General features: G+C 44.5%; 2 protein-coding genes and 2 pseudogenes across 2 annotated transcripts; 1 reads left to right on the forward strand and 3 right to left on the reverse strand.

The window, feature by feature from the left end:
- Positions 1-2,080: 2,080 nt before the first annotated feature.
- Positions 2,081-4,449, reverse strand: LOC123163713 (acidic endochitinase-like; annotated as a pseudogene).
- A 4,377-nt stretch (positions 4,450-8,826) lies between these two features.
- On the forward strand, positions 8,827-10,100 carry LOC123169664 (momilactone A synthase-like). Its single transcript, XM_044587541.1, has 2 exons — positions 8,827-8,884; positions 8,963-10,100. The coding sequence occupies exons 1-2, from the start codon at positions 8,856-8,858 to the stop codon at positions 9,858-9,860; spliced, it is 927 nt and encodes a 308-aa protein (XP_044443476.1). The 5' UTR covers positions 8,827-8,855; the 3' UTR covers positions 9,861-10,100.
- A 2,561-nt stretch (positions 10,101-12,661) lies between these two features.
- Positions 12,662-13,558, reverse strand: LOC123171553 (acidic endochitinase-like; annotated as a pseudogene).
- A 5,345-nt stretch (positions 13,559-18,903) lies between these two features.
- LOC123171061 (acidic endochitinase-like) lies at positions 18,904-19,800 on the reverse strand. Its single transcript, XM_044588725.1, has one exon. The coding sequence runs from the start codon at positions 19,798-19,800 to the stop codon at positions 18,904-18,906; it is 897 nt and encodes a 298-aa protein (XP_044444660.1).
- Between the last annotated feature and the right edge of the window lie 549 nt (positions 19,801-20,349).

Consider the following 20,349-nt stretch of genomic DNA (forward strand, 5'->3'; position numbering starts at 1 on the left):
AGCGTCTTTGTCGTGGAAGTAGAACTTCTTCGTAACAGAGATGGGGTGGTAGACAGACCTCGAGCTTCCGGCACTGGCGAATCCAAGCGCCCATTGCACCGACACGATGGATTTCCGTTGGATTAAATCCGAACATGGTCAGGCGCATACACCCTGGTTGATGGATCAGTGAGCAGTCATCTCTCAAATTTTCAATTTCACAACTGGATACCTTATCTAGCGAACCCCAAATCCATACAACCGTGCATGCATCGCACAAGCTCTACAATCATCCATGGCTACTATATCAATACATGTCATGAGATTACCAAAAATTGGCATGATCCACATGCATAATAAATTATGGACAAAGATCGTTCATGGTTGTCCTTGCCCTTGCCCTTGCCAGCGCCCTTAGCGTCTTTGTCGTGGAAGTAGAACTTCTCCGTAACGGAGATGGGGTGGTAGACTGACCTCGAGCTTCCGGCACTGGCGAATCCGAGCGCCCATTGCACCGACACGATGGATTTCCGTTGGATTAAATCCGAACATGGTCAGGCGCATACACCCTGGTTGATGGATCGGGACTGGCTAGAGTCCGATCCGATGTCCGCCTCGTCGAAGATCGCCGGAAGGGAGCTTGGGTACGGGGTGGAGTGAAGTAAAGTGGATAGGGTTAGGTCGGGGATGCGGATGCTGGAATATATATGGGGTCAGGGTGGGCCAGCATGGGCCGTGTCCGACGTGGCGAACACGCCCGGACGCGCTCGGGCCTCCCATATCGATCTCAGATTAGGAATGGATATGAGGGGTGTTGATCAATCCGGACGTATGGAGCCGGTATGAGGAGCCGTTTGGGTCGGGTTTTCTTGATCGATCAGTTACCGGACCGTCCGTCCGGGCATATACAAGGAGACATAACAATACCGACAATACTTTCATTATGACCAGCCTAATATATCTGGCCTTAGGCCTTTTCTTAAAATAAAAAACCAGGATAATTCATGTGTACAACGCGCGTGTGGCCGTTGACTCCTTGTCTATCCGGGAGAGTGCCCCGCACGTCCTGCCTACGTGCCAGTACGCTGCTGGCCGGGCAGTGGCACCTGCATGGCCCGGGTGGTCGTCCAGATACACTGCCGCGTACATCCTCGGCTAAAAGCCAGCCAACTGCGCGCGGGGAACTGGGTCGGGTGCGTGCACCATGCATGGTGTACGAGGCTGCAACATGCCATGCGACTGAAGGCGGGCGTGTGCGTTCACAACGATCAGGCTCGAGCAGCGGATGGGCACCAAACCGCAAACGAACCGCATCCAGGCTCGAGCCGGGCAGTTTTTTTTTTTTTTTTTGGAATTCCGCTTACCATTAAACAACTGTCGGATTACAATGGATGGATAAATCAAGAGAGGACACACGGCAAGGAACAATTGCAAAAAAACGACTCCACAAAAAGAAAACTACAATGAAAACCCTTTTATATTTTTTTGCCCATAGTGTGGTCACGTACTTCGCCTTCAAATCCGCTGATCTCACAGGTGTCGCCCCAACGCCACTCCAAGCCCCAGTCCCAAATGTAGTGATAGAGGAGGCTGATGGAACGAGAGGGCACCTACACCGCCTGATACTATGTGGTGGATCTCGCCGGAGCCTGGGGGAAGGTGGTTTGCTACGGTGGTGGGGTGGTGGGGTGCACGGTGTCGCCAGAGCAGCATGTGATACACCTCGCAGCTACTACATGAGGTCTTGGTCTAGGCATACATTTACCGATAATGAGTTCATGTTACCCGGATTAGGCCAGGTGGGTAAGACACATGAAGCGAAGTTGCACAATGCTCCGGTGTGCAGAGAATTAATGTAATAAAAGCAATTATGATCCACATTTCAGTCATGTTGAACAAATAATCGTGGATTCAGGTTTCCTCGTTTGAAATGAAAGATCCAAGCCTTGCTCCAAGTAAAATTTATTTATATTATATACAACAATCGAGTGACACATAATTACTTACAAGTAACAAGGAAAATGGATGAATCCTCCATTCCTCACACATCACAAGAAAGAAGCACACATGTATCTCACATATTAAACGTATGGTAACCCTCTCAAACCTCACTCTTCACCGAAGAGCTATAGCCATCCTGGTCATCATAGTATTTGGACCACAACATGATCCCTCCATATTTTCCTGTGCTCTTGATCAATGGGAGAACATCTGATTTCAGATCATCAGCTGGGATGAACCCGCTGCCAGCAGCCTGAGGTGACGCTGGGAGGCCGAGGAAGATCTGCTTTGCTGGAAGTGTCAACCACTGCTTCCATGCATCAGCTAGATTGGTAGTACTACCTGAGGTATACTGGCAGGGTGCATTTTATAGAACTGCACCCACACATAGTCAAAGAGGCCGGTGTTGAGGGCGCCACCCACCCATGCGTCAGGGAAAGGGCATTGTGGCGCGGCGGTCAGGTACACTCTCCTGCCGGAGTTGCTGTATCCTTTGAGGAACCTCGCAAGATCGTCCCAGTGTAGGGGTGTGCCACCCTCAATGTCGAAGTCGATGCCGTCAAGGACCGCATCGCCGAGAGGCCGCGAGGATGACTTACCTCCCAAGTAGTTGCACTAGTAGAAAACAGGGCTTTGGTTCGGCCAGAAAAGAGCATTAATCCCGGTTGCATTACGAACCGGGACTAATGTGAGCATTAGTCCCGGTTCGAGCGGCTAGGGCACCAGGCATTAGTCCCGGTTCAAATGGGACCTTTAGTCCCAGTTGGTGCCACGAACCGGGACTAAAGGGTGTGATGCCCATTAGTACCGGTTCATGGCACCAACCGGTACTAAAGGTTAGACCTTTAGTCCCAGTTCGAGCCACCAACCGGTACTAATGGGGTTTGAGGCATTAGTACCGGTTCGTGCCACGAACCGGTACTAAAGGTCCCATTTTCAAACTCTCCCCCCTGGATCGCCTTTTTAGTTTTGTAAAAAGCAAAAGAAAATGATAAAAACTTCAAAAATTAAAATCTTCCAGACGTAGTTATGTTACGACATGTACTAGTTAGGAAAATTTAAAAACATAAATTTAGACATGTTTTGCAAAAAGTGTAGGGAAAATGTAAAACGGCTATAACTTTTGCATACGATGTCAGGAAAAACGTATAATATATCAAAATGCTCAGCACGAAAATCCGCATCCGATTTTGACAGCCTATGGCCTGTTTGCAAATTTTTAGAATCCTCAAATTCTAAAAGGAAAAAAAAGTTATGCTCAAATTTCAGTTTTTTTGAATTTTTGTTAAATCTGGTCAAACTATGGTCAAACTACTTATTCAAGAAGTATTAGTGTTACTAAATAATTATTCAAGAATATTAGTGTTACTAAATAATTATTTCAGTTTTTTGAATTTTGGTCAAATCTGGTCAAATTGTGGTCAAACTGTGGTCAAACTAATTATTCAAGAAATATTAGTGTTACGAAATAATTATTTCAGTTTTTTTGAATTTTGGTCAAATCTGGTCAAACTGTGGTCAAACTATGGTCAAACTACTTATTCAAGAAATATTAGTGTTAATAAATAATTATTGTTTTTTAGAACAATAGTTTTCAAACTCAAACAGTGAAATGTGTGACTTCATGGTCTAGCTAAATTCCTGAGGGTTAATAGGATTGACATCTTACTATTGTCAGGAAAACAACAAGTGCATACTTGGAAACGAGGGAGAATAGAACCCGGAAGTTAAGCGTGCTCAGGCTGGAGTAGTGAGAGGATGGGTGACCGTCTGGGAAGTTAGATGATTTGGAATGATGAGGGGTGATTAGAGATTAGAGGTTAAATTGAGCAGTGATGAGGGGTGATTAGAGATTATAGGTTAAAATAATTCAGAAATTTGAAAATAAAAAAAATCATAAAATTTCCTTTAGTACCGGTTCGTGTTACCAACCGGGACTAAAGGTGGACCTCCAGGCAGCGGCCACGTGGAGGGCCTTTAGTCCCGATTCGTGTAAGAACCGGGACTAAAAGACTAAAGGGGAGGCTTTAGTAACGACCCTTTAGTCCCGGTTCCAGAACCGGGACTAAAGGGCCTTATGAACCGGGACTAAAGGCTCTTGGCATCCTGGATCGAGGAAAGGTAGTAGCTGCCTGCCCCACCACCGATTGAGAGAATCACCTTGATACCACGGCTCTCGCATGATTGTATGTCGGAGCTTAGGTTCATGCAACCGCCGTTGGTCGGGTCACAGTGGCCTGCCAGGTTGAGGACCGGCGGCTGGCCATTGCCAAAGGCGGCAAGGAAGGCGATGTTGACAAATTTGTAGTTGCCGGTGGCGCAGGTCTCCGCCAGTGTGCCCTCGCCATCATTCTGGCCCCAGTAGATGGAAATACCGCCGGCTTCCGAACCAAGGAACCGCGCCGCCACTACTACAACGGCCAGCAATTGCAGCACAGATGATGATCTGTTAGCCAATTGTGGGGCCATCCTATTGCTTCTATTGAACCAGCTGTGTGTGTCTTTGGTGATGAGTTTGAGACCGGAGGGTTGGCTTCATATAAGCGGGGACTCGAAGCGTGAAGTTAATTCGTCATTCCCTGTATTGTTTATGCTCATGCGTGGCTTGTTGGGCACATAGCTGAACAAATGTGAATGCATTTTGCTCGCAGCTTCGAGTCAACGGCGACGGTGTTCGTGATTTTGAACCACGGCTTCAGTTTGTAAGAGGTTATTATCTTGTTCTACTTGAACATAACGACGTGCAAAGCACAAGCATATAGGATAATAAGAAAAGGCGACCGGGTTGTTTGATTAAGTTGCAATGTTGCATGCAGGTAAAAGTAGAAGCCATCAACACAAAAGGCCAGATGCAGACTGCACTAAGGATGGCAATTTTACCCATGGGTACGGGTACCCGCGGGTACCGTACCCATATGGGCAGGGTATGGGCACACTTTTATACCCATGGGTAGTACCCATACCCTATCTGTTAAGTCATGGGTAGGGTACGGGTATAATCTTGTACCCCCGGGTATACCCATACCCCGCCCGCTTGTGAACTAATATTAAGTTGTCGTCAATTAATCATTAATTTTTCATGTGACTTTTCTACTCCTATTGACTTATGAGTATGTTGTACTCATCTACCTGTTATTGAGCTAAGATAATTGTTTTTTTTTGTCAAATGTGCTATCAATGAGTGTAAAAATGTGAACAACTCGTGTGCTATTTGTTCTACCCGCTGGGTACCCAACGGGTACGGGTACCCGTCGGGTATGGGTATGGATAAAGTTTCATACCCATGGGTACGGGTATGGGTAGAATTTTGTACCCACTGACTATACGGGTATGGGTATGGTATTGCTCTACCCTGCCCATACCCTACCCATTGCCATCCTTAGACTGCACCAATCCGACGCCGGACGGGACTGCGCTCGCGGGCGGAGCAGAGCAGGTAAACCACCCGGAAAACTCCAACCCACCCACCCACCCGCTCAGCCCAACGACGTGTTAACTGTCACACGCAAAAAAAAATAATATATTTTTTAAGCAAAAATAAATAAAATAAACGACGTGTTAATTGCAACAGTTTTCAGAGCTAGCGTACGTGTGCTCTCTGCGTGAAAATACCCTTCTTGTCCCGAGCTCAAATGGACCAATCATTATCTTCCCTACTTACTTAAAAAGAAGGTTCTCATTTCACCTTTCTTCTCATCATCCCTTCGTCCAACCTTTTATGTATATGATAATCAATCATCTTAATTTATTTACCTTCTGAATCAATTCCATTTTAATTTATTTATCAAATTTCTAATCAAAATATAAGGTAATGAACGGTCAGAATTTGATGAATATTTATTTACACAATCGTATTATTATTGACAGGTAAATCATAAACTAACATATTAGAATATTTATATCCCGTTGCAGCGCACGGGCATTGTTCTAGTCCAAAGAAAAACACCTATCATAAATAGCAAAAAAACTGATTTTTTGGCAGTAAATATTGTTGAATATTTTACATACGTACAAACTTTCATCAGGGAAAAACACTCCAATTTCTCCGGACAAAAAAAACAAATCATTGCTCAAAAATAGTCATTTTGAGTATTGATTTTGTTTTTCATAGATAGAGCATTTATGAATTTTTTCCCTCACGAAGGTATGTAAAAAATCATCAATTTTTTTGCCAAAAAAATCAGAATTTTTTGATTTATTTTTACCAATTTTTTGTTGACTTTAGTGTTCATCAAGTAGCATTTGAGCTCGCGAGCCAAAAGTCTCTGCGCGTTCTTTGCGGGCGTCCGAACGTCCGCCACGGCGCCCAGCTGAGTGATCTCACCCAAAAGCCTCGCCGCACGTTCCGCTCTAGAAGCCACACCACGTAATTAGTGCTGCTCAGGGGGATGTGACCTGACGGACGACGACTTGTATTCATGCCCACCGAGACGTTATCGGACAGCTGACCGGAGCTGCTTCAATGCAGACACGGCGACCGTGAACCCTACTTCGACCGTTGTGGCCACATTGAAGCGGCGTCAGTCTGCTTGCCCTGGTTATTTAAGCAGGAAGGCTGCACCTCCAACTCTATCCCATCTCCTTCGCACACTGCCACTTCGCCTCTCTTATCCTCTATTGCACCCTACCGAGATGGCCAAGTCCGTGCTGATAGGACGGTTGACGGGGAGTTCTAGCTCGTGGATCCACCACCCACAGTCCTCGGGTCCACCAAGGTCCACCACTCTAACGGGCAAGACGAAGCTGGTGCTCTCCTCGGACAACGAGCAGCAGCAACAACCACCCAACCCCGCCAAGGTCGTGCAGACATATGATTAGTACGCGTGTCAGTTCGAGCTGCTGCTTGATCGGACGCTCTTTGACCACGGTCCGGCACCACCTTCGCCGCCCAACCACGGCGTACAAATTGGACGCCACATTAAGGAGAAGTCGGTGTCCCACCACGACGTTGTGTTAAGGCGGAGCCGGCGTCCCCGTCACATGGGCACATCGTCTAGCCGGTGTCCTCGCCACGCCGTTTGTACCGCGCGCGGAAGGGAACAGGTGCCGCCATCCCCCGCCCCCGTCAGCGTCTGGCCGCCGTGAAGATGGAGGAGGAGGAGGTGTCCAGCCCAGCGATCGCCAAACGCATGCAGCGTTCTCTACGTTTGACGTGGCGTTAGACTGGGTGCACGCCGACCTGGACCTCCTGTTGCTTGGGCCAAGGATCGGTCCACGACCACAACGCAGACTTTCACCCGTTGCGGGTGTCAGATCATCGACCAGCTCCTCAAAGTGTGTTTGAGCAGTCCGAGCGCACCACCATCGCCCTTGCCCTCGCTGTCAAGGGCAAGGATAAGAGTGAGGCCGTGGTCGCGAGGCGAAGGCAGCCAAGCGGCGGCCAATCAGGGTTGCCGCGACCATAGGAGGCCTTCTATCACTGGAAGGACGACGATAACAAGGATGACAGTGGCGACAACGATGTAGGGAACGACGATGAAGGTGCTGGAGGCATCGAAGGCCATGCCTATGACGTCACCATCTGGTACCTCGTTTAGTTTAGTTTAGGTTTAGCTTGAATTCCCTTCAGTCTAGTTAAACTTTGTTCAGTTTCATCTTTTTGTTGTAAATGTATCAGAATTTTATTAATATCGTCTGGTTTACACGAATTTTGTCTTTTTTTTTAATGATGTCTACGAACACGTTCGGACGAGGCAGCATTTTTTGATATGTCCATTTAGATGGACGTCGTCTTCACGTGCAATCCCAAAAAATACAGACTCTGAAATCAGCAACATCGAGGAAAGTGTGTCTATCCTCATTTTGCATTATTTAAATTGCTTACCACATATGTCACGTGGTAAGACAAGCATATCCTCTGGTTATGCTTACACATGCAAAAGGCATCGAAAAGGCGAGTAAGACAAGGATACAACAGCGACGGGCTCAACCACTGAGGTACTCTAGTCTAGCTACTTATGTATACTGTATCTAATCTATGGTGTCAAAAAAGTACTGTATCTAATCTAAGCATGATTTTTATTAGTCTGCTCGTGCGAAACGCGCGCAAGCTCCGATTCATCACCGACAGTCTATCATATAATAGGCATCTATTTCCACCGATTCCACGGCTCCATGATGTTTCCACCGTAACCTAAAAATTCTTTCGCCTCGCTTTTTAAATAAAACAACTACGCAAACATACAAAGCCTAGAAGCAAAAGTCAAAAAAAAATCTGCTGAGAGCATAACTCAACAAGCCTAAAAACATTTTCTAAAAAAAAAACAAGCCTAAAAAGAGAAAAGAAAGGGCCAACAAGGGCGCAAGCAGGGATACAGACCCATAGTCCGGCTCCGGCGGAGGCCAAGGGAGGGCTGGCGCCCGATGGAAGGCCAAGGACGGAGGCTGAAGATGATGTCATCGATGGCGTCATGTTCCCAGGACGGCTAAGCGGCTTCCACGGCTGCAGAAGACCACACCATTTAGAAATTGTATCAGTAGGTCGGCACATCGAAAACCGCTTGATCACAAGCCTATTATGTATAGTCCAAAGCGTTCACCAAAGGACCTCAATGCCCAGCCATCTACTGCGACGAGAACGAGGCGAGCAGGCTGCTTGCAATTCCTCGTAGAGGTCCGGGAAGGTTTCCACCACTTCACTCGCTGAACTCCGTATAAATTATTACTCCCTTCATTTCATATTACTTGTTGCTCAAACGGACATATCTAGTATTAAAATAAATCTATATATTCATTTGAGTGATAAGTAATATGGATGACAGAGAGTATAAAGAATTTTTTGGGGGTCTTATAAAGATGTTTGGAGCCTTCGTTAAGTTTAGTTGCCTAGCTATCGTTGTGCGAGAAAGGAGCTCACGATTTGTCCATCGTCGAAGATGTTCCGAGCAATGCGCGTCCTTTTCAGGTACGAGGGTTTTTGGTGTGGTCCGGCAGCCCGCTGATGTTCGCTGCCTTGCTCACTTGTTGTTTTCTGAGAGTGTAGCACGGCGAAGAGCGGAGCGGCCGGAAGTGCAGGAAGCCCGTCACGCCCCCTCTCCGCTTCCTCTGACTCTCGTAGGTTGGCCGGCAAGGTGGCCGTGATCACCGGCGCGGCGAGCGGCATCGGGAAGGTGACCGCCGCCGAGTTCGTCCGGAACGGCGCCAAGGTCGTGCTCGCCGACGTCCAGGACAGCCTGGGCCGCGCCGTGGCCGCCGAGCTCGGCGACCCGGACACGGCCTGCTACACCCGCTGCGACGTCACCGACGAGGCGCAGGTGGCGGCCGCCGTGGACCTCGCCGTGGCGCGGCACGGCCGGCTCGACGTCATGTTCAACAACGCCGGGATCACGGGCGGCAACTACGCGGGCTCGGCCATCGAGTCCCTGGACATGGCCGACTTCGACCGCGTCATGGCCGTCAACCTCCGCGGGGTGGCCGCCGGCATCAAGCACGCGGCGCGCGCCATGGCACCGCGCGGCGCGGGGTGCATCCTCTGCACGTCCAGCACGGCGGGCGCGCTGGGTGGGTCGGGCCCCCACGCTTACAGCGTCTCCAAGACGGCCGTCGTCGGCATGGTGCGTTCCGCGGCGGCGGAGCTGGCGGCGCGCGGCGTGAGGGTGAACGCCATCTCGCCGTACGCCATCGCGACGCCCATGGGGGCGCGCTCCGGGAGGGAGATGCTGGGCCTTCCACCGGGGGGCGCTGTCGACGAGGAGTTGATCAGGCGGCTGTTCGACGAGGACATCAACGAGATGGGCGGCGGCGTGGTGCTGCGCGCGGAGGACGTTGCGAGGGCGGCGGTCTTCCTGGCGTCCGACGATGCCAGGTACATCACCGGGCATAATCTCATGGTGGACGGCGGGTTCTCCGTCGTGAAGCCGCTCAACGTCCGGGCCTGTTGAGGACGGCGAGAATCGTGCCGGGTTACAGGACATTAAACACAAAATAAATCTGAAGAAAAAGGAACAGTGTACTTTGGTCTCAGTTTTCAGAGCTCCGTGTACATTGGTTCATTTTTCAAGTAAAATGGAGTTGAGCTGCTCTGAAAGGTTGGGATTAATTGAATGAAGATGTACCTTTCTATTTGAGTGTTTGGTTAGAGGACCATATGTTATCACAGAACATGTAATTTGGTACTTGGTTGGAGGAACATGACAGAGTAAAATCGATTTTAAGAAAAAGTGTTTCGATCAAGATGTTTTGGTTGCTTCATCACTTGTGTGCCTTGAACTTTTGTGGTCTCGTGTTTTTTGGATCACAATTCCATCATGAATATTGGGATATTCCTCCTAACTTTGTTTCATCATCCCAACCAAATGGCATAGTCGACCTTAGATTATTGAATGATCATGTTCTACTGAACTTTATTCAAATTTAAGCACTTGGAATCTCATGGTTCTGGAACACATAGTTTACATGTCGTTAAACTGATGGAGGCGATCCACCATCAAGCATCTGAATTGTCAACTTTGAATTGGGTTGTAATTCCTTAACACGCGCTTACCACTATATCTTAAGGACAATTTGTAGAGCACATATGTGTCGTGACTGATTGTCAAACTCCAAAAAACATAAAAGGTATATCGATGAAAAAAAGAGAGTAGATAAGAAATTACTTTTCTTATACTCTGCAGAATTCTCCATTCTGCAACATCTGAGTTAGAAAATCATACTCGATAAACACTGAGATAATATCCTACTCTAGAAATCTCTATGGTATTTGTTAAACTCCATATATTATAACACCCGGCCAAGTTAACAAAATCACTAAAGAAGACACACAGACATGTAATCACACTGTAGTGCATATGTCGTATAAGCAATAAAATGAGAAAGGTGAGATTGTGGCAGCCCATCCACAAGAACTCAGCAAAATTTGATTTTCCCTGAGTTTCACAATAAATATTTTGAACTATTACATCTATGCTCATGTACGAAGTAGACTTGAGTCATCGTTATTTCCCTCACATGTCACATTTCACAAACTGGAAATACATTAGGTTCAGTTTATGTTGACCCTCTCGCTTTCGTAGATGTAACATCACAAAAATTACCAAGTTTAATGTTAAATAAAAATTAGCAATTAAATGAATATTGTTATTTTACTTATTGGTGGTTGGATTTTCTAAAGAAATTAAATTTCTTGAGGATTAATTTGAGTTTGTCCCAAGCCTTATTTAAGACCATCATAAAAAGAGGGGATTCACTTGACTATCCAAAACATAAAAATTGGTTGGGAAAATGTTACACAATTTTAATTATTTATATTCCATTTCACTTTGAGTATTTTTATATTTTCCTACACAATGTATTAATTTTCCCAAGGGGTTGGGGCTAATATGACTTTGGCAAAATTGGTTTAGGGATTTATTAAATGTTGGAATCAGATGATGGAATATTTCATCTTTGCGTCATTGGCATCCCAAAATTATTATTTGAGTTTTTGGGCTTTGATAACCCCTAAAATTGGTTTTAGGAATTTTTAAGTCCAAATAAATTGATTCTAAACAAAATGAACTTACACAATTAAATTTTCCTACACAATGTATTAATTCAACAAAGGAGGGCTTGGGGTATTAGGACTTTGGCAAAATTGGTTTTAGGGATTTATTAAATCTTTGGATCATTTTTCATATATTGGAATATTTCATCTTTTTTATCATCGGCATTTCAATATTATTATTTGGATTTTATGGGCATTTTTAACCCCTCAAATTGGTTCTAGGTATATTTTTTATGTCCTAATTAAACTAATTCCAAATAAAATGAACGTGCATGATTTAATTGGGTACAAATTTTATTTCCTAAGCCCAAAATAAGTATTTTGATTCAATAGAATTTCTTGGTCGTTTAGGAAGTGACTTGGCAATTATAAAAGCCAAAACAACCTGCCATAATTATTTATGTACAAGAAATAGATTTTAGAAACTATTTTCCATTTTGCCACAAATATAATTGATGCTTGTTAGTGCATAGTGTTGAATCATCATCGAAACGGTACACAATACCTACACGGACACACCTTGTCGACCAATGGGTGCTTAGGTCTCCGGGGCTTGCTCAAAGGAAATAAGGGTGGATGTGTTAACTTCATGATGCAATCCTAAATAGAAATTTTAACTAGTATATGCTCATGGCTTCATGCCCTTGACACATTTATAATATTTTCATTTCCTATGTTAGCAGTATGTTCCACAAAGTCCCTATGTTAGGAGTAGAGCAGAAGAAGGTGAGCAAATCTCACTAATAGCAAATCAACAGTCATGCATAATATTTATGCATACTTTCAAAATTCTAGATGCATTATACTCTACTCCACTCACTATTGTGAGCCGCTTTGCAAAGGTATTGTTTCTCGGGGGTTGGTCTAACCACATATTTATTGATAATGAATGAATGGTAGCTGGTTTTGGCCAGGTGGATAAGACACATGAAACATATTTGTGTAATGCCCCTTTGTGCGGTCAATGGAATTGAATGTAATGAAATGAATGATGATATGCAAACATTTTCATGTTGAACACATAATCATGAGTTCAGGTTTCCTCGTTCTGAATGAAAGATCCAAGAGATGCTCCAAGTAAAAGTTATTTATATTATACAACAATCAAATGACACATAATTACTTACAAGTAACAACTCCTTACACGTCACAATAAAAAAGCACACATGTATCGCACAAATCAAAGGTAAGGTAACCCTCTCAAACATCACTCTTCACCGAAGAACTGTAGCCATCCTGGTCATCATAATATTTGGACCACAACATGATCCCTCCATACTTCCCTGTGCTCTTAATCAATGGGAGAACATCTGACTTTAGATCATTAGCTAGGATGAATCCACTCCCGGCAGCCTGAGGTGACGCCGGGAGGCCGAGGAAGATCTGCTTTGCTGGAACTGTCAACCACTGCTTCCATGCGTCAGCTAGATTGGTAGTGCTACCTGAGGTGTACTGACAGGGTGCATTGTTGTAGAATTGCACCCACACATAGTCAAAGAGGCCGGTGTTAAGGGCGCCACCCACCCATGCGTCAGGGAAAGGGCATTGTGGTGCGGCAGTCAGGTAGACTCTCCTGCCGGAGTTGCTATATCCTTTGAGGAACCTCGCAAGATCGTCCCAGTGGAGGGGTGTGCCGCCTTCAATGTCGAAGTCGATGCCGTCAAGGACTGCATCGCCGAGAGGTCGCAAAGATGACTTACCTCCCAAGAAGTTGTTCCACAGGTATCTCGCGACATTCTTGGCATCCTGGGTCGAGGAAAGGTAGTAGCCGCCCGCCCCGCCACCGATGGAGAGTATGACCTTGACACCACGGCTCTGGCATGACTTTATGTCGGAGCTCAGGCTGGCGCAGCCACCGTTGGTCGGGTCGCAGTGGCCCGCCAGATTGAGGACTGGCGGTTGTCCATTGCCAAAGGCGGAGAGGAAGGCGATGTTAACGAATTTGTAGTTGCCGGTGGCGCAGGTCTCCGCAAGGGTGCCCTCGCCACCATTCTGACCCCAGTAGATGGAAATGCCGCCGGCTTCTGACCTGAGGAACTGCGCCGCCGCTACAGCCAGTACCAGCAGTCACAGCAGGGATGATGATCTGCTAGCCATTTGTGGAGCAATCCCTATTGCTTATGTGTATGCCTTCTGCTTTTGCTTCTTTGATCTGAGTTTGGGCACGGATGGGTTGGCCTATATACGAGAGGATTCGTAATGTGAAACTCCCCGTATTGTTTATGCGCATACGTGGCTTGCTGGGCACATGGATGGATGAACATGTGAATGCGTTCCGCCCTCAACGGCAACGTAAGAGATTTCTTGTAACGGAATAACGTGCAAGGCACCAGTGTAGAATAAGAAAAGGCGACCAGGCTGTTGATTTATTATTGAACACCAAAAGGCAAATGGAAAGGTGATGGCGATCGATCGTACGAACGACGCCGGACGGTGACGGCGACCAACCGGGGCACTCGCAGGCTCGCGGGCGGAGCAGAGCACGTAACGACTGGCAAATGTTTTCCACGCTAGCGTAGGATCTAAACGATGTTATATTAGTTTACAGAGGGAGTATTTATTTTCTCTTTTTTACCAACATTTTTGCTTCATTGTCCGCTGGCGAAAGCGAGCTCGACGTACTCCTATATATTCTACGCTTGAAGCGTAGGTAGGAGGGCAAATCGCACGCCCCACTCATATATGGGCTGGACCAGTTACTATGTACAAGTGCTTTCTGTCGGTTTTTATTCCACAGGTTTCCCACTTCGTTATGCTAAAAAAAGGTTTTCCACTACGTGGTTTTGCAATTCTGCACCATTTCTATCTGGTTTCCAACTGATTTCCTTTGATTTTATTTATTTTTGGAAAAGGTAATTAGTGTCTATGAATTTAGAAAGGTCCAAATTTAAAAATCTACATATTTTTTATAAGTCATGAGTATCAAAACATAATCGTAGATTATTGATTTTTTTTCTTCATATTTTCAGAATGCCAAAGAACTATAAAATGAACATCAAATTTTAAAATATTCAAATGTCTAAAAAATGTTCATCTATTTTCTACAAAACATGTATTAAAAAATCATGTATTTAAAAACCATGATAATTGAAAAACTAAAACACTAAAAATAAAAAAGGGGAAAGAAAAATAGGAAAATTGTATTGTGATATTAGCATGACAATGAAGGGTAGGCTCAAACATCAAGTTCTAAGCCTAATTAGCAATTGCATTGTGATTCTTAGGCAGGCTCGGCCCTGAGGGGGAGGGGGCGAACGGGGCGGCCGCCCCGGGCCCCGATGCCAGGGGCCCCAAAATGCTCAATATTGCCTATTATCCAGATTTCCTTTGTTAATCCGCGATTTTCCTTCTACAATCCTTAAAACAGGGGCACTTTTATCATGCTTGATTAATTATTATCTGATTGAATTTTATTGTCGTAAAGTGCATGAGGCAGGCGTCAAGGAATAATTTATGTGCGTATTACGTTTACGAGAACATTCGCACGATGACGTCCGAAAGGAGCACATCTGCAAGACAACTTTGGGTACGCAAATACAATTTAAAGTTATTTTTATCAATGATCTAATATATATACACACAACTAATATATTCACATTGATCTCCTTTAATAAAGATGCAAGAAATGCGGGATAAGGTCCTACCAACGGACCGCATACGAGCACTTCAAGAGAAAATTGCGGGATTTTTGCTTGACCAGTTCATATATGTACGTATTTCACAAATATAACAAAAACTATGGGCTCATATGCAATTTTTTCATGTAACTTGCTTTGAAATATTTTAGATATAGTATATGAACATATTTAAAATAATAGAATAATATATATAGTACCACATGGTAGTATATGAGACATTTGGTACCACATGGTAGTACCAAATGGTAAAATAATATATATATATATATATATATATATATATATATATATATATATGTATATGTATATATATATATGTATATGTATATATATATATATCCCCGGTGGTAGTTACCCCACATGTGTCATATACTACCATGTGGTACTATATATATATATGATTTTATCATTTTAAATATGTTCATATACTATATTTAAGATATTTCAAAGCAAGTTAAATGAAAAAATTGCATATGAGCCCATAGTTTTTGTTATATTTGTGAAATACGTACATATTTATACGTAAAAAAGAGCATACTCAAAACATGGTACATACTACCTAATCATTGTTATATATACTACATACTACACGTACATACTCTCGGTTTCGATAGATACTACATACAACATACAAAATGCAAGTGGTGGTAACTACCACTGCTTGTAGGAAACATTTGTCCTATATATATATATATATATATATATATATATATATATATATATATATATATATATATATGTATGTATGCATGGTCATACGAGAAATTGTATGATATGTGATTGGTCGTTGGTCGTACGAGAAATTTTATTATATATCACGTGTATAGTATGTGGTAGCAGTGGCACTTGACGACTACAGTAGCGTAAAATATGTTTGAAATAAAAACAATTAAATGAAAAATACAAAACGAAAAGGAAAAATAAACCATAATTCATAAATCCTAAAACCCTAAACCTCTAGTCCCGGTTGGTGTCATCAACCGGGACTAAAGGTCCCCCCAGCCCTCGGCGCGGGCTCATGCCACGTGGTGGACCTTTGGTCCCAGGCCGTGATGAACCGGAACTAAAGAGGGGCGCCGGGGGGGGGGGGGGGGTCCCACCTATAGGCTGATTCTGCACTAGTGTGTACCGTGGATAATTTTCTCCCGTTTCTTCCTTTGAGTATAAATTTAAATGTTCATCCTTCTTATTTACCGTTTGCTGCTATGCAACAAGATCGGATGGCGTCGTACAAGCTCGTTTGGGTCGTGCTTGTGGCCGGGGGAGGCGTCTGCTTCCTCTCCGTCGTTGCGGCCATCTGCGCTTCGATGCCGCCTTACCTCAGCTTCTCAGCCATTCTGTAAGGTTTCATGCATTATTTATTTCTTTATTGCGCCTCCTGGGTAAGGCTGGACAGAACGAGCAGGCTTCTCGGCCCGCTCGTGGCCCATTATTTCTCGCTTTAAGAGTGGAATAGCTTCCTCTCTCTGAAACCCCCGCTTGTGGCCCACTATTTCTCGCTTTAAACAAGTTGAATAGCTTCCTCTCTCTGAAGCCCGCGCAGTAAAAGTGGCGCTAAACTGTGCGTGAGCGTAGAGTTGCTAATCCTACGCGCCAGTCAGGTCGTGCGGCGTTCGGCCTAACCATCGATTTTTCTTCAATCTGCTAGTAAACATTTTGGGAAATATATGGTAATAGAATTGGAATGGTTACTAGGTAAGCAAACCAGCCCCCCCCCCCCCCCCCTCTGCAAAATCAAGGCAACCTTTTCTTCCACTTGCTATTATGTTTCTAAATTTTTTTCCGGGTGGAAGTTATCACGATGTGAGTTATCAGCTCTGTTGTGTGTATATTACCGTGCTATTTACACAAAGAGTTACCGAGGTATGTTTTTTTCAAAAAGCTTTTATCCCGGGGTCAAAAAAGTTACCATCTTGTTTGTGTGTGAGTTATCAACTCTGTTGTGCGTCATGCTAATTACAAAGAGAGTTACAGAGGGTATGTTTTTTTAAAAACTTTTATCTCAGGGTCAAAAAAGTTACCGCGGTGTTTGTGCGTGGGTTATCAGCTCTTGGTGCATATATTATCATGTTATTTACACAGAAAATTACTGGGGTTTGTTTTCGAAAAAAAATCCGTGTCAAAATTATCGTGGTGTTTGTCTAAGAGTTATCAGATTTGCGGTGTGTATATATCATGCTATTTACACAAGAATTACCAAGGTATACTTCGAACAAATTTTTTCCATGTCAAAATTATTGTCATGTTTGTGTGCAAATTATCAGATTTACGGAGCGTATATTATCATGGTATTCAAATAGAAGATGTCGTTTGAAGTCATAAATTAAGTTGTAAATTATCAGATGTATCTAGAAAATTATCGTGAAGTTGCCGTTAGAAGTGGAGTCAATCAACCACTAGTCAAACTCGCATGCATGTAGAAAATCGATTGAAAAGCTACACGAGTGTGTGCATGAGTCTGTATCTTGGGTGGCCTAGCAAAGAAACTAGTAGTTTTTTTACTGTACCCAATAAACAACAAATTTCTTTGGCTAAGATGGTACTCCCTATGTTCCTTTTTACTTCACATATTTGATTTTTTTCAAGTCAAAGTTTGCAAACTTTGACCAAATATATATTAGAAAATGTCAATATCTACAATACCAAATATATATACTATGAAAGTACATTTCATAGTGAATCTAAAAATGTTGATTTTACATTATGAATGTTGATACTATTTTCTATAAGATTGGTCAAAGTAGAGATACTTTGACTTCAGACAAAACTTGTATGCAGATTAAAAAGGACCGAAGGGAGTAGCTAGGTACGCATGCAAACTGCAGGACCACGGGATCCAATCACGTTCGTCGCTATCCTTTTGATGGCCTGAAATCATCAGGTACCAATGACGTATGGGAGGCAATGATTGCGACCGGAACAGCAGGGGACAGAATTATTCGCGTGCGGGTGAGTGGTCGATCGCGACCGCGGGATGAAAATTGAACGGCGTGGAAGTCGTTTGGATCTGACGCTAAAGTCAGACTATCTGGATAATAGCTTTCTCGTAATTAAAATTGGGTATAAATTATGTTTTCTAAGCTCGTAATAAGTACTTTGATTCACTGGAATTTCTTGGATTTTTAGGAAGTAACTTGGCAATTATAAAAACCAAAACCATTTAGCAAATTATTTATGTATAAGAAATAGATTTTAGAAACTCTTTCCCACTTTGCCACAAATATAATTGATTCTAGTAGTGAATATTGTTGAAGCATCATCGAAACGATACACAATACCTACATGGACATAGCTTGTCGACCAATGCATGCCTAGGGTCTTCCGGGACTTGCTCCAAGGAAATACAGATGTATGTGTTAACTCCATGATGCACTATACTATGCTGTACTCACGGGATTGTTGTGAGCAGCTTTGCAAAGGTATTGTTTCCCGGGGGTTGGTTTAGGCACATATTTATCGATAATGAATTGACGGTACCTAGATCTTGCCGGGGGAATAAGACACATGAACAAAGTTGCGCAATGCTCCTTCGTGCAGTCAATAGAATTGAATGTAATGAAACCAATGATGATCTGCAAACTTTTTCATGTTGAACAAATAATCATGGGTTCAGGTTTCTTCGTTTGAAATGAAAGATCCACGAGATGCTCCAAGTAATTAAAAATTATTTATATTGTATACAACAATCAAGTGACATATAATTACTCACAAGTAACAATGGAAATGCATGAATCCTCATTTCCTCACACATCACAATGAAAAAAGCACACATGTATCTCACAAATCGAAGGTAAGGCAACCCTCTCAAACATCACTCTTCACCGAAGAGCTGTAGCCATCCTGATCATCATAGTATTTGGACCATAGCATGATTCCTCCATACTTTCCTGTGCTCTTGATCAATGGGAGAACATCTGACTTTAGATCATCAGCTGGGATGAACCCGCTCCCGGCAGCCTGAGGTGATGCGGGGAGGCCAAGGAAGATCTGCTTGGCTGGAACTGTCAACCACTGCTTCCATGCGTCAGCTAGATTAGAAGTGCTGCCCGAAGTGTACTGGCAGGGAGCGTTATTGTAGAATTGCACCCACACATAGTCAAAGAGGCCAGTGTTTAGGGCGCCACCCACCCAGGCATCCGGGAAAGGGCACTGCGGCGCAGCAGTCAGGTACACCCTCCTCCCGGAGTTGCTATATCCTTTCAGGAACCTCGCAAGGTCATCCCAGTGTAGGGGTGTGCCACCTTCAATGTCGAAGTCGATGCCGTCGAGGACTGCATCGCCGAGAGGCCGTGAAGATGACTTACCTCCCAAGAAGTTGTTCCACAGGTACGTTGCGACGTTCTTGGCGTCCTGGGTTGAGGAAAGGTAGTAGCTGCCTGCCCCGCCACCGATGGAGAGAATCACCTTGACGCCGCGGCTCTGGCATGACTTGATGTCGGAGCTTAGGTTCGCGCAGCCGCTGTTGGTCGGGTCACAGTGGCCTGCCAGGTTGAGGACCGGCGGCTGGCCATTGCCAAAGGCGGCGAGGAAGGCGAGGTTGACAAATTTGTAGTTGCCGGTAGCACAGGTCTCCGCCAGTGTTCCCTCGCCGCCATTCTGGCCCCAGTAGATGGAAATGCCGCCGGCTTCCGACCCGAGGAACTGCGCCGCCGCTGCCACCAGTACCAGCAGTTGCAGCAGGGATGATGATCGGCTAGCCATTTGTGGAGCAATCCCTATTGCTTCTGTGTATGCCTTATGCTTTTGCTTCTGTGTATGATGATCTGAGTTTGGGCTTGGATAGGTTGGGTTATATACGAGGGGAGAGGTAATGTGAAATCAATCTGAAACTCCTCGTATTGTTTATGCATATACGTGGCTTGCTGGATGAGAATGCCTTCTGCTCGCAGCTTCGAAACAACGGCAACGGTGTTCGTGATTTTGAACCACAGCTTCATCAGCTTGTAAGAGTTTTCTTGTACTACTTTTTTTTAACACAAGTTTTCTTTGTACTGCTTGAACGGAATAACGTGCAAGGCACCAGCCCAGAATAAGAAAAGGTGATCCACCGGATAGTTTGAATAAAATTATAGTGAATACAAAAGGCCAAATGGAGAGGTGAAGGTGACCGGTCGTACGAACGACGCCGGACGAGACGGCGACACGCGGAGGAGAGCTGCTTTACGTACCATCAAAATCTGTACAATCTATGTACGACAAAGACTCATCTGGTGTGATGGGCCCAAATCTGGGGAAACGGGCCTGAATGAT

The sequence above is a fragment of the Triticum aestivum genome, chromosome 7D (genome assembly GCF_018294505.1).
Source record: "Triticum aestivum cultivar Chinese Spring chromosome 7D, IWGSC CS RefSeq v2.1, whole genome shotgun sequence".
Classification (NCBI taxonomy): domain Eukaryota; kingdom Viridiplantae; phylum Streptophyta; class Magnoliopsida; order Poales; family Poaceae; genus Triticum; species Triticum aestivum.

What these genes read in the sequence shown, in the direction of transcription:
- LOC123169664 (XM_044587541.1), top strand. Translation starts at nt 8,856, where the DNA reads ATGTTCCGAGCAATGCGCGTCCTTTTCAG. An exon ending in GCAATGCGCGTCCTTTTCAG is followed by an intron (nt 8,885 to 8,962) that starts GTACGAGGGTTT and finishes CTGAGAGTGTAG; the next exon opens with CACGGCGAAGAGCGGAGCGG.
- LOC123171061 (XM_044588725.1), bottom strand. Translation starts at nt 19,800, where the DNA reads ATGGCTAGCCGATCATCATCCCTGCTGCAACTGCTGGTACTGGTGGCA.